General features: G+C 40.6%; 1 protein-coding gene across 2 annotated transcripts in view; it reads right to left on the reverse strand.

Annotated features, from left to right (window-relative positions):
• LOC140240977 (uncharacterized) overlaps positions 1–14,071 on the reverse strand; it is a 142,902-nt gene that overhangs the window by 41,321 nt on the left and 87,510 nt on the right. For both annotated transcript variants that reach the window (XM_072320752.1, XM_072320751.1), the window contains exons 12-27: positions 13,911–13,967; positions 13,308–13,415; positions 12,014–12,121; positions 10,363–10,416; positions 9,770–9,868; positions 8,996–9,094; positions 8,132–8,230; positions 6,925–6,969; positions 6,304–6,402; positions 5,564–5,617; positions 3,485–3,538; positions 2,879–2,932; positions 1,923–1,976; positions 1,338–1,391; positions 416–514; positions 30–74 (exon numbers count right to left, since the gene is read on the reverse strand). In XM_072320752.1, coding sequence (XP_072176853.1) covers positions 30–74; positions 416–514; positions 1,338–1,391; positions 1,923–1,976; positions 2,879–2,932; positions 3,485–3,538; positions 5,564–5,617; positions 6,304–6,402; positions 6,925–6,969; positions 8,132–8,230; positions 8,996–9,094; positions 9,770–9,868; positions 10,363–10,416; positions 12,014–12,121; positions 13,308–13,415; positions 13,911–13,967 — 1,182 coding nt within the window. The remainder of the gene's footprint in view (positions 1–29; positions 75–415; positions 515–1,337; positions 1,392–1,922; positions 1,977–2,878; positions 2,933–3,484; positions 3,539–5,563; positions 5,618–6,303; positions 6,403–6,924; positions 6,970–8,131; positions 8,231–8,995; positions 9,095–9,769; positions 9,869–10,362; positions 10,417–12,013; positions 12,122–13,307; positions 13,416–13,910; positions 13,968–14,071) is intronic.

Below are 14,071 nucleotides of genomic sequence, written 5' to 3' on the forward strand. Positions count from 1 at the left end.
AGAGTTGATAATGCATCCCCTTTTCTCACCTGTTCACCGGCTGGTCCGGGTGGCCCACGCTCTCCTTGCTCACCCTGGAAAGGAATAAAAGATAACGCGGAAGAATCAACAGACGACAGGCTCACGACTGGAATGTGTTGGTGGTGGTGATGGTTAGGGTAGAGTGGAACGGATGGTCTACTATCCTATCATGTTTTTCAATGTTTGCCTATTATGATTTCAAGTCTTTAATAATCCCCTTGGCAAACACTTTCACTTTCTCAAAATTTCTCTAGTAAAAGTTGTTTGTAGACACAACAGGAACGAACCTGTTCTACACGATTGATTCACGCTGATTTCACTGTAACTGCGAGTTCACCAGAAGGTGATAACAAAGACATTGGAATTGATATTCTTTCCTGCCAGCAACACTTACCACTTCCCCCGGTATTCCTTGGATACCCTCGGGGCCCCTGACCCCAGGGCCCCCGACTGGACCAGGCTCACCAAGAGGGCCCCTCATGCCCGGTGGACCCTGGGAAGAGAGAAAACAAGAATTATCATTAATTCTTAACGATAATCACATATCAGTCGTTTCTTTGCGGAGCAATTTTACCGTAACACCTCTGTCAGTAACATGGTTTATCTGCATTATCAGTTGGGCTATATTCAGGGCCACAAACTTTCCCACATCAAAATCAGAAAGGTTAAAAAGGTTAAGAAAATCAGGGAGGTGTTTGATGGAGGTGCGAGAAAACGTTCTTTATGTTTTCTGAGATCTGATCCTGTATAGCAGGCCCGTATATTTCCATTGCTACCACCTGCTGATAGAGTTTGCAATTACGTCATGCCATGTAGCCATGGCATCTACTAAGTCATAGTATAAGCCATAGTATCTACTAAGACTAGCAAATTGTGAGCGGAAGTTGCCTTTAATATCATCACACCCGCAAGAGAAAGCTGGTCTTAACTTCAGGTGAGGGAAGACTACGGGACTTCCTTACATTTCTCTTTGCATAGGTTCAACTTAATCTTTTTTGATTGCAGAACCCGAGTAGGCACACAACTGAGAAAACAAGTCCATCGGTGTCTCATCTTCATTGCTGTTTTCTATAGTTGTCCATTCTTGAAACTAAGATTGCATCGCTAACGTGGGTCCAAGCGACGACAATGTAAATCAACTCTTGCGACTTGCATCATCGCACCTTACAAACCTTGAGCGGACAAATACAATCAACTCGATGCAATGGTGAATCGTAGTCTAACTCAAGTTATATCACATCATATGAGTAATGTCAGATCATAATTTATATTATCACATACGAATATCAAATCAAATCAAATCAAACTAAACTCACTCTTGACCCCTTCCTTCCAAGACGACCTCTCTTCCCACGTTTGCCATTCTCTCCCTGGGGAATAAACGCAAATAACAGACATTAACATTAGTTGGGGAAAAAAAAAATGTTGAAAGAGGTTACACTACAACACATTTTTTTTTCTCCCGTGCGCAAATGTCTATATATGAGTACATTACAGAACAGAGAATGATATTGAATTATCTCTTGAACTGAATACATATGTATTTTCCTAAAAGTGGCACTCGAATTCTGTCAAAGTTGGCTAAAAAAAAACCAAATGAGACGTCTTTCAAGGGGCGCAACCATGTTTCTTGTTCTGAACAAATATCACTAAACAGGAATACCTAATCGCTCCGCCTTTCAACTGGAAAACAACACAAGCGCAACCCACGATGATAATACACTTGTGAGAGTGCTCACTGTCATCGACATCGAAATCAATAGAAGATAAATTTACAATTTGTACAAATAGAACCACAACAACAATGAAGAGTGACGACAGAGTTATTGTTCGCTTGTTTGTTTTGTTGTTTCTGTTGTTCTTGTTGTTCTTGTTGTTCTTGTTCTTGTTCTTGTTTTTACCTTTTCTCCGACGTTTCCAGGGTAACCAGGCATACCGGGAGGACCCGGTGGACCCTGTGGAACAGAGAGGTAGAAGAATTATCAAGTTAGGAAATGAATTATCAAGTTAGGAAATACATTGCGACGGAACCAATCAAAACACGAAGTGATACAACACTTCATTAATTTCCTGCTTACACATTCACATTTGCCATAACGAGACACTAAGATTCAGTCAATTGCATGTATACACACTTTAATGCTGTTGTCTTTTCCCCGCACTATAAGATCACACTGACCATCAAGCACCTTCATTACCAGTTATATTTCAAACTACCTTGCTTAAGTTTATGTCAAAAGGGGCAATAACTATGTAGGAATCGAATAATTATTAGACAGACGCTTGTAATGATAATACCTGCTCTCATTTTATGAATGCCACAAATAGGTGTATTTCGTAAAATTCTGGGAGGCTGTGCAAATCAACGAAATTAACCGAATGAGGGACAAATTGTTTCGCGTCGAACAAACACACAAAAAGCTATTGCACATTCCATGATTACAGATTGACCATGTTGAGAGATACATGTAACTCTTGACAACCCCGTCAATCTTACATTACTTGAGTAGTGACGAGGACAAAATTTTAATTTATTGATATTTCTTCTTTGTCTTGTTTTGTTTTTCGGCACTGTATCTCTTAATCATCAGGCTGATTGGCAGATGTATATAGGTGCATAAATACCTAATTTGAAATGTTACGTCTTTTAATATAAATATGATAAAGAAATGTCCCTCCTAACCCACTTCACTTTCTGTAAGTCGAAAAGAAAGTGGACAGAGGCTACCATCATACTTTGTTCAAAGAGAGTAAAAATTTCGAATTGCTACGCTTAAAAACCAAAAATAAGTACGACAGCAAAAAAACAAAACAAAAACAAAAACAAAAACAAAAACGGCAGTCAAATAACACTCACTGGATCACCGTGCTGTCCAATAGGTCCAGATTCTCCGATGTTGCCTTGTTCTCCCTGCATAAAGAAGCACATACAAAGTATCCCATTGGTTACATTGCTTCTTGGCGCACTTTCACCAAAGTTTATCTTTCATGAAGTTTGGGATGCTTTACGGCTTCTCTCAGTCCACGTTTCTTTATTAAAAAAAAAACAAAACAAAAAACAAAACAAAAAACAAAACAAAAACAAAAACAAACTTTTCTGTTCAACTAATGAATATCCTTGATACTCATTTTTATTTATTTAGTTTTTATTAACATAGTGAACAGGTCGTTCATTCATTCATTCTTACATTAACTTGTATCACTTTTATTCCCATATCACTAGACATCTTTTTATTAAAAAGATGAAAAAAGAAAGCAAGCAAGAAACAGACACTCTTTCCTCATTTCAAACTTCAAAACGTTATTGAATTCACCATTTCTGTTGGATTGGTAAATGAAAATTCTGCTGCGAAAGATTTGTATTTCTTCGATAATAAACTCTGCATAGGGCACTGCCTCACTTTGTATCGATACCATAACTCGAGAAAATACGAGACTGAAAGACCATCACTTCAAAGTTTACCTTGGGGCCGACCACACCCTCAACACCACGTGGTCCTGGAACTCCCTGGGGCCCCTGTAAGAAAGAGGAGAGAAAAGAGATAGCTCGAAAGCAAAAGATGAAGTTATGAAGAGAGTTTAAGTTTGATGCACGTCAGTACTTCGTCTCCATCATCTGGTCTATTTCTTATCAACATTCTTCATTGCATCACGGACCTGTGGAATAATTTCCTGTCTTCGTTTAAAGTCCTTTTTTTCCGCAAGTGCATTTTATGCTGCGTTTACACCATGTTGCCGTCAACCACGGCAGCCCCGTTTCAGGTAACCGTGGACAAAACGGGATGGACGTGACACAACGCGGTGAGAAGGGATAGGCAAACATGACAGGCCGTGATTGCCAGAGATGCCGTGTCAGATTTTTAAACTGTCAAAAAAAAAATTGCCACGGCAGTCCTGGTGCTTATGAGGAATCTTGTATGCCATAATCAAACGGGGTGGACGCAACGAAACACGACGGCACCTAATAGGCCGTAACAAAACTTGGAGGGACGCGACTAAAAATATCGATAGTCTAGCCTGATCAGACGCCGTGAGAACAGCGTCTGATAGCTATACGTTCACTGGAGCGAGGACTGGAGCGAACGCGACTAGAATGCAAAGGGGAATTACCCACAGCGCACTACGTTTCGGGCAAGTGGGGCTGCCTGGGCCGCCGGGAACATGGTGTACAAGCAGAATTACTTCACTAACACGATCACCTGAGTATCGCAAGTTCACCTTTCACGCAGTCACTAATCTAAATTATTCACAGCTCTACTAAAATTTGACCAGGCATTCTCAAGTAGAAGATGAAAATGTACAATAAGGGCCCAAATTTTTTAAGATTCCTTAATTTGGGGGGGATTGGGGGGCCCCTGGGGCCCTCTGGGTGGGGCATGGTGCCCATTTTGATAAATTGAGATCCTGACCCCCTAGGGATGCTACCTGCCAAGTTTGACGAAAATCCATCATGAGGTTTTCAGGAAGAAGATGAAAATGTACAATTCAGGCCCCCATTTGGACCTTCCCAACCCCCCCCCCCCCCCTGCCCCCAAGAGGGGCACCCCTGGATTTGCTATGAACAAACTTGAAACTACAGTCATTAATGTACTCACTCATAGTATTATCTTAGCTCTATAACTTCTGATTCTAGAGAAGATTTTTAAAGATTCCTTCATTTTGGGGGGTTTGGCCCCCCCTGGGGCCCCTGGGTGGGGCATGGTGCCCATTTTAACAAATTGAGATCCTAACCCCCTAGGGATGCTACCTGCCAAGTTTGGTGAAAATTGGTCATGGGGTTCTCAAGAAGAAGATGAAAATGTATAATTTAGGCCCCATTAGGACCCCTCCCCACCCCCCTCCCCTGGGTCCCAAGGGAGGCACCCCTGATTCTGCCATGAACAAACTTGAAACTACAATCATCAATGTACTTACTCATAGTATCAACTTAGCTCTGTCACTTCTGGTTCTAGAGAAGAAGATTTTTACAGATTCCTTAATTTTGGGGGGTTTGGACGACGGACGACGCACGACGCACGACGGACGCCGGATGAAGGGCGATCGCAATAGCTCACTTGAGCCTTTGGCTCAGGTGAGCTAAAAATGTGATTATTCACAATTTTGCAGATACTCCCTTGCCATCCCGATGCCCCCGAATCTGTGGAGCTTTTACCCAAAGATACCAAAACGATCAAGTATGTGTGTGTCTATCATTTGTCCAATTGAAGTGAAATATAACGAAAGAAAAAATATAAGGAACTTTGATCTATGCGCTCAGGAGTACAATAGTTCTTCCCTAAGAAATCTCCGCAAACATGGCAAGAAATCCGATAGCCAATCGGCAAGATTTCGCCGGTAACCTAGCAACGGTGACCAGCTTTTGGGATCTAGAATCACTCATAGCTCATTATAATGCTCTTGAATGAAAATCTTCACGAATTCAAAAAGCTCATTCACAATCAATCATTTATAGACAAGTGTCATCAGAGACTCAAGGGTTAAAAGCTGCGCCAAACGTTGGATACGTCGGAGGGGGGGGGGGGGTAAAAGATCTTCATCATACCCTTTCTCCTTTCATCCCCATTTCTCCCTTGAAACCATTCAGTCCAGCATCTCCCTGGGAAGAAGAAGAGACCAAAAGAGTAAAAATAATTTTTGCAGGGATCTCATAACAACAAAAAACACGCAAGAAGCACACACATATACCAAAAATGCAAACACACAAAATAAAAACATTACTTTTAGGGGTATCTCTTTTCAAATAACAGAATGGTTTTGACCACATTGCTTCATGTTGGTTATGCACTTGTTCTTTTTCTCTTCCGCTTTCAAATGTTTGTTTATATATTTGGTAATATAATTTAATTGTTGCACCGGGAATAATTTGTGATATTGGAAATCAAATTTTGACTTGAATCAAAGGGAATTGAACAGAATATACCTTACAAAAGGCAACTCCTTAAGCAAACTTTAGAATTATTAAGTTCGTTCTCTGTATCAGTCTAAATACATTGGACAATATTTGTGAAAGCAAACTGATTCACAGTTCTCACAGCAAATCAAAGAAATGCTAGGAACTCATTGGCTTCATCTCTAGCCACAAGATGATAACGGCAAGTTTGACCTGACACTTGACATAATTATAGCAGTCGAACTCTTCATCTCATCTTTCCATTAAAAACAAAAGAATAATGATGGGATATGACTACGAGGTTTCGACTTTTCTGCGCATAAATCGGTTTAATTGATGGTGAGGATGCCGATGTTGCTCACTAATGGTTTTAAAAAAAAATACTATCTTACCGTGTTCCCCTTCGGCCCCGATGATCCCATTGATCCTCGCGCTCCCTTCACGCCAGGAGGTCCCCGGTACCCGGCAGGTCCCATAGGTCCTGGGCCTCCCTAAATAAAAGAGATTCCAATGAGGGAAGGCGTATAACGCAGATATAAACGTCTGCTGTAAGAAAGTACACTTGAAGGGATTTTTCTTCTTTTTCCTCCTCCTCCTCCCCGACCTACGTTTCTTCCTCATTCTTCTTTCCCATAATCAATATCATTATTAGCACAAATGTCTTTCATCAGGTTACAATTTCTGCTACTTCGTCCTTCATCAGTATCATCGACATTACTGTTATTTCTGTCTTTGCTATACTCTGAATACAACACCACCAGCATCCATACTAACCTTTTGACAAGGTCCTCTAGCTGGCTGGACTCGCTTCGTTCGCCCCCATTCGCTTACCACCAAGCAGAGAGAGGACCTTGACAAAAGGCTATATCCATACATACACGCATGCACAAAAGCTTATAAATATTATATATCTACATGATATGTGTGCATGAATATATCATGTATGTACAGTAAATATTGATATTCACACATAATAACCAGAGTTTTTCACATGACATAAAAGATAATCTTACCATGTTCCCTTTGGGACCGGCTTGTCCATCTTGTCCTGGGTGGCCCTGGAGGAAAAAAAAAAGGGGGGGTTCAAATGTAAAATATTGTGTCCTGATGCTTTGATAGCACTCAGTAATTAATAAATCAGACAGATTTGACTACCAAAGACTAAAATCATGCGGTTCCACTGACTTAAGATTCCATATTCCTACAACTCCGAATTACTTTTTACTTTTCAAATTCAGTGTGTTGAAACTATCTGCTACATTAATTAATTAATTAATTTATTTATCTTATTCTGTTTTATTATTATTATTAATTTTTTTAATTTTTTTTTTTTTTTTTTTTTTTTGGGGGGGGGGGGGGGGGGGGGGCTTCCTTCCGGATTTGCAAAAGTCACTAAACTTTCTGGTGTGGTCACTACACTGGCATTCAAAGATAGCAAGAGTTCCCACAAACAGGTGAAAAATGCCTCCAGAGGAAAAAAAACACACAAAAACAAAACGAAAAACACGTAGACCTAAGTTAACGCAATCCCATCGACACCAAAGAAATCAATAAAATAGTCATTGTACAGAGTCTTCATTTCATGTTCAACCTGGATACTTTGATACATGGTACTACACTTGCTACCAGATAATCAGTTTTGTGTGTGTGTGTGTGTGTGTGTGTGTGTGTGTGTGTGTGTGTGTAGTTTCAGTGCCTTTTTGGACGACGAACACAAAGATAACAATTTAATACTGTTAAGCATATAAACAATTTTTTTTAATCAATATTTAATATTGCATGGTATTGATTATATCAAAATTCATTTAGGCCTTTTGTGCTGTTCACAACTTTAGATTGATGGTCAATAATCTGCCTCCTATAATACATCGCTTCTTTCCCCCGCGAATATCATTAAGGACAATACTACAAGTATAAAAATAATGCCTTCGGCACCCTTCGGGCGGAGGCATTAAGAAGTACTTTCAATGACCAAAACTCCCTCCCATCTTTCTATGTCCAAGATATAAAGAATGGTTAGGAAAAGCAGAGAAAAAATTCATTTCTCATACTTTCACCAACCTAACACTATCACGGAATTAGGGAAACAAGGGACACGATACACGATAGCAGACTATCATAAACCCACTTACCCCCCAGGCAAGTCAACTGAATGGGCACTCTGCCTAAACTTTTTCATAGGTAAGTACAAAATTGCGCTGCGCGGGAAATTCAACTCACCGGTGGTCCATCAGACCCTGGAATTCCCGGAACTCCTGGCTTGCCGATGGGCCCCTGGACACCAGGAGGACCATTTGATCCCTGTGGGCCCATTGCCCCCTGGAGAGAAAAGAAGAAAGAAAGAAAGGTATGGTGTGAACCGAAAGCAAAACATCAATAATTAACATTTGTTATACAGAGTTTATATGTGAGTAATACATGTGAGTCAGTGTTGTTTACAAATTTTACCACTGGCTCTGGATGCGTTTTTGTTTTTGCTTTGTTATTTTGATGCTCTTTCAGATGCTGTTATCTTCATATGTTTCTTAATCGTCATTCATTTTTTGATCATTCCTTCGTATTGACGTAAGGTCAAAACTAAGCACTTTTATTGTACCTTATTTACATAATGTATAGATTATAATTCTCTCAAAAGAACATAAGGAGTACATGTAATTGTCCAGGGAGTCTCTCAAATAACTATCAGGAATGTTTGTAGGGCTGCTAACATTCACAAATTAAAATTGAAGGGATTAAAAAGACCAATATGGTATAGATACTCGTGTCTACGTGCATCTCAATGGGGGGAAAAAGGAAAAAAAGAAAGAAAAAGAATCTGGATCTGGAGACTTATGAATTCTCTTATCCACATACACACGAAGAGTAAATGTTTTCAGAGGGCCTCCTGCAGAATGAGGGACACTCAGTAGACCTGCGATAAAGAATTGCTCCAAATCAGGAAGATTTTTGTATCCTTTCATCATTTACGTGACGAAATGCTTGATATTTCAGGGATCATCCTGCAGAATCAGGAAGACTTAGTAGACCTGGACTTGGTCTAGCTTTGCAAGTCCTGGACTACAGTAGTTTGTGGAGTGAACTCACCGCCGGACCAGACTTGCCAGCTGGACCAGGACCTCCTGGGACACCTGGTAGACCGACAGGTCCCTTAGGACCAGGATTCCCGGGCTCGCCCTCGATTCCCTAGATTGAAAGACAGACGTCATCATTACGTCATAATTACGTCAGCTTCTGCATCAATTATGTGGCCTATTCGTGGGCACACCTAGTATCATCCCGTTTTAACGACTAAAGGTGATGTGAGACTTGTGTGATCACGTATATGTCTAACAGAATAATTCCATCTCATACTAGTATGTTACTAATAATTCTTACGTGTAATTGAAATTCAGTAAATGGAACATTTCCCGTAGACAATGTACACTTATGACGAGGGTCAATTTTTTAAAGTGGAAAAGCAACCCTAATTTCATGTTAGTTTGATGTGAAGTGTAAAACATGCAAATATATAAATTTAAAAAAAAAATGATATTTGAATCGGATAAGGTATGTCACATATTCACATATACAAATTAAAAAAAGTAATACAGAGTTTTTCTCTCAACAAAGTAGCGATCCCCTGATAACACTAAGTCGTTTGTGAAATTGAAGTCTCACTTGTTTTTTTTTTTAGTTTGTTTGTTTGTGTTTTCTTTACGAAACAGCAATACTTAGCCAAGAAAACATGTCCCATTCAAATTCCATCTGGAGGAACTGGTGACATAAGACACACTGATATTTCTGGTCCAAACCAGATCAGTTTGAAAAAGAAACATGCTTGGCAGCTTGCAAAGGCGTGATCCCGACTTCTGAACTTACCGGTATACCCTGAGGTCCTGATGAACCTCTCAGCCCTGGTGATCCCCGTGGACCCGGAGGCCCTGATGGACCGGGATCTCCGTACGGTCCTTCTTCTCCCTGATTGTGGACGGAACAAAAAACAGATATAGCCATCGAAATATCACGTCTGTCAAGATCAACACACTGGTCAAAGCTCAGGGAGGATCCAAGAAGAGTATTGAGGGTGCTACCCGTGTGTGAGATTCATTTCACTGGATGAAATTCATTCCAAAACTAGATGGGTTGGCTCCCATATTCTAATGTTAAGATTAAACGAAGAGATACTTAATTTTGTATTAAATACGTATTTTGCACGTGGTTAAAGTGGGGCGTCAATTAATGTCAACATTTGTCCAATCCGCTTGCTTCAGTGGTTCAAATAAACGAAAGCTAAGTCTTGAATAATACACCTTAGCATGCTTCCTTTTGGTTCTCGATAGGGAAATAAAGGTGGAGAAAAGAAAAATCATGCACAAAACGTATGTACAGTTGTCAATACCTTAATGAAAATTGATAATCACCGTATTCTGGATTCAGCCGAGAGGCTACTAGTGAGAAGGGCGATGTCTTACCTCTCGTCCCTTTGGTCCGGCGTCTCCCTGAAGACCTTGGTCTCCTGGTCTACCCTATAGAGCAACGAGAACAGGTACCAGAAACATGATGAAAGGACTCGTTCAAAAAATTTGGACTAACGTTACGTTATACATCACAGTTATGACGATACATTACACTCGCCCCATCCGCGTAACAACACACTCGACAATGAGAAACAGACCTATAGCTCCAAACGAAGTGTTGCTGCTCTTTAACCCTAACTAGGCCGGGCTATTTAGGTAGATCATAGAGCCGGGGGGGGGGGCCTCCCAGGCCCCCCCTCCAGATCTCGGCCGTCGACCGCGCGATCGCGACGAAAATTGGCACACACGTTGCCTATGATGTAATCTAAAGTACCATGAAGTTGAATTTTAAAGAAATTATCATTTATGCTAAATCATGCTAATTTATGCGTAATGATGCATGAAATCAGACAATTCGGTATAAATCACTAAATAAAGCTCAAAATGGGCACATTTTTTGTGGAAATATTCTTTTCAGTGTCCTGAGCAAATATAAGAGAAAAAATTACGCCATCAGAAAAGAATTTCTGAAGTATTTTATTGTTTTTTGAATTTCTTATGTATTTCCTTGTTTTTTCGACTTTATGTTTTTCATTGTTTTTTCGATGAAACTTGTCCGTGACATTGTTCCGAACAAGAAAATATGTTATTAATTGATTTTAATCCATAAAACTTCAAAATAATCATGCTTTTATGAAATTTGCCTGTAAGCACAGTTTGCATTGAAATTGTACACAAATTCACGTTTTTGAGCAATTTTTGGTCTGACATGCACGTACATATTTATGCGTAACTTCGGAACCGCGCGCCCGGGTAATGCAAATTTGGTGTCAAAAGATGCGGGAGACTCGAAAGAAAAAAGTCACGAAACGTCGCGGCGATAGCTTTTCGCGTTAGCGATACATCGCGCGGAACGTCGAGGGGGGGGGGCCTCGGAGGCCCCCCCCCCCCGGCCTAGTTAGGGTTAATAAAGTGAAATCCTATAAACTGTTTTAAAAAAATGTCAGGCGTGACAACGATCATTATACGCAATGTACTAATTGCAGTGGAGGCAAAACAACTGCAAACCTTTAATTTTGGGACATTGTGTTATTCTCATAGCTGGTGGAAATCATTTCACTCGTTGTAAACTTCAATCAAACGTTCTCCCTACTAATGTGTTCAGATCAACTTTTTACGTGAAACTAAGTGCCTTTCAGTTTCTAATCACTCACGTTAACAAGAGTTGGATGAAGCAGGCATGAAATTCGACTTTCAACAATGATGAAGTTTTTCAAAAAAAAAAGTGGGATAAAGCAACAGAGTGGCATATGCGGCATCTACTCTGCAATTGGACTGATGAGACACTTTTCTTTGAGGGGAATATATTATCATGCAGTTGTGTGCGTAGTCTTCTTTCAAGAGGTCTTTGTTGTTAGCACTGACCATCGTGAACAAAGAGCTGTTGGTTTGATTCATCACACGTAATGACCCTCTGGTCACTCCTTTGGCAATCACTACAAAGGGGGTATGGAGGGTTTTTTAAAAAGTCTATGCGTGTTTCATTACATGATGATCCAGACAACGGGGATATTCGGAGAGTATCTGCCATACCATATATACGTACCAGTGCCCCCTTCGGCCCGGGAAGGCCCGGAAGCCCGTCGAACCCGCGGTCTCCCTTGTCGCCACCGAGACCCCCTGGGCCTCGTAGGCCGTCGCTTCCTGGACGTCCCTGTAGACATACGAAAAACAAAAAATCAGCGGGTCATTGCACTTTCTCATCGGCAATCAATGTTTAGTGACTGAAGTAGTTACCATCATTTCGCGACCACAGGTTATCATAGTAATCATAATGCGATGTTGACAATCAAGTATACAGCCTCTTCTGTGTAAGTCTTCTTTTCCCACCACAAGGTAACTCGATATTATCACCCCAGCACTGCTACTGACCTATTTCTGAAGGTGGGCCATGCAGAAAACAGATGGTTAAATTATCTTGGCCACATCCAGCGGATGAACGCAACAAGCATTCATTCAGAGTCCCGACTTTTATACCCACTCGTGCACTGCCCTTACGTTGGAATGGGGAGGGAAGATGGATAATAACAGCAACTTGGATAGGGCTTTTGACAAGGAGAAATTCGGGCTCTGTTCTTAAACCTTATTCCGCCATGTTTAAGGTTTTACGTCGTACTTCTCCTCTTTCTTAGTAACGGAGGCAATGTTGTTGAAATTCTACGCGGGAGCCGGAACTTCATTAACTCTACCATTCTCGCTGACAATTATTGCACAAAATAGTGTGTCTGTGACGTTCTAAAATTAGAAGTCTTGAGTGAGATGAACCCAATGGTCCGCGACAGACGACAGGAATATTCGGCAATGCATGCCGTAACGATCGTCTCGTAATTTGGCATTCATTCCATGCAATATCTGACTTGCTTGGATATTTTCATATTATGTATAGACATTTATAAAAATATATGCCTTTAAACATTTCATATGTTTGCTTGGATATATTACATTCCAGCTTATCTTTTCTCCAAGATAGGACGTGGTGAATCACTTTGGCGTTCCTCGTGTATGTGCCTAATCCTGACTGTTTAAGCCAGTCTAGAAGTAAACTGGCGAGTATAGAGAGGCGAGGAGACCAATAAGAACACATACGATGTGATGTATTGCAAGTTGTGATTACGAGATATCTGCAACTTAACAGATAATATGGGTGTCGTGTTTGTTAATTTTTTGTTTGTCTGTTTGTTGTAGTTGTTGTCTTTGTTTTTGTTTTTGTTTTGTTTGGGTTTTTTCTTGTGTGTGTGTGTGTTTTTTTTTTTTTTTTTTGGGGGGGGGGGGTGTTGTGCGTGGTGTTTGTTTTAGTAGTGTTGTTGGAAATGATTTTCCCCATTTTTTCATAAACTTACCCGTTTGCCACGGCGTCCGGGTTGACCTGGAGTTCCCGGGGGACCACGGGGACCAAAGTCTCCGGGACTACCGGGATCTCCTTTTGGTCCATCGGGACCGGGTGGACCCTGGACAGGATATCAAAGAAAAAAAATGTTTAAGAAAACTGAGCAATTTCAATATTCAAAAGCCAAGCTCGCGTTCAGCACTCACCTTCGCATGGGAGTCTCATCCCAAGAGCAGTCGTTCAGGGACTGAGCAAACTTTAACAATATTGGGCATACCAAAACGACCAGTTGAGTTTAACTAATAGCAAATTGAAACACCGTTGTCCGTGCAGAAAAAGAAAAAAAAAAAGAAAAAAAGACATCGTTTCAAATCCGGAGAAAACATCAGACATCATCAATTCTTTTTCTATGGTTAGGAAAAAAACAACAGCAACAGGTGTCCCAATAACAGACACAATTCTACATCTGAAATCACAATTTTGTAAGCTCTGCTGCCATAATATAAAATAACAACATAATCTCATCATTGGGAAAAAAAAACCCGTCGACATCACCACTGTCCCCGCTAAATGCCATCCCAGTTGCAACAAGATTATTATGATATTCTTTACTTACCAAGGGACCCATGCTACCCTCACGACCGGGCGGGCCACGTTCCCCTCTCATGGCAATCTAGGAACAATAATAACCAGAGAAAACAAAACACACTTTAAATGAAAAATGAAACAAAATACACAATCGCTGAAAAACGCAAATTGATGGCTATCGTGTAGATT

This window comes from Diadema setosum, chromosome 17 (assembly GCF_964275005.1).
Source record: "Diadema setosum chromosome 17, eeDiaSeto1, whole genome shotgun sequence".
NCBI lineage: Eukaryota > Metazoa > Echinodermata > Echinoidea > Diadematoida > Diadematidae > Diadema > Diadema setosum.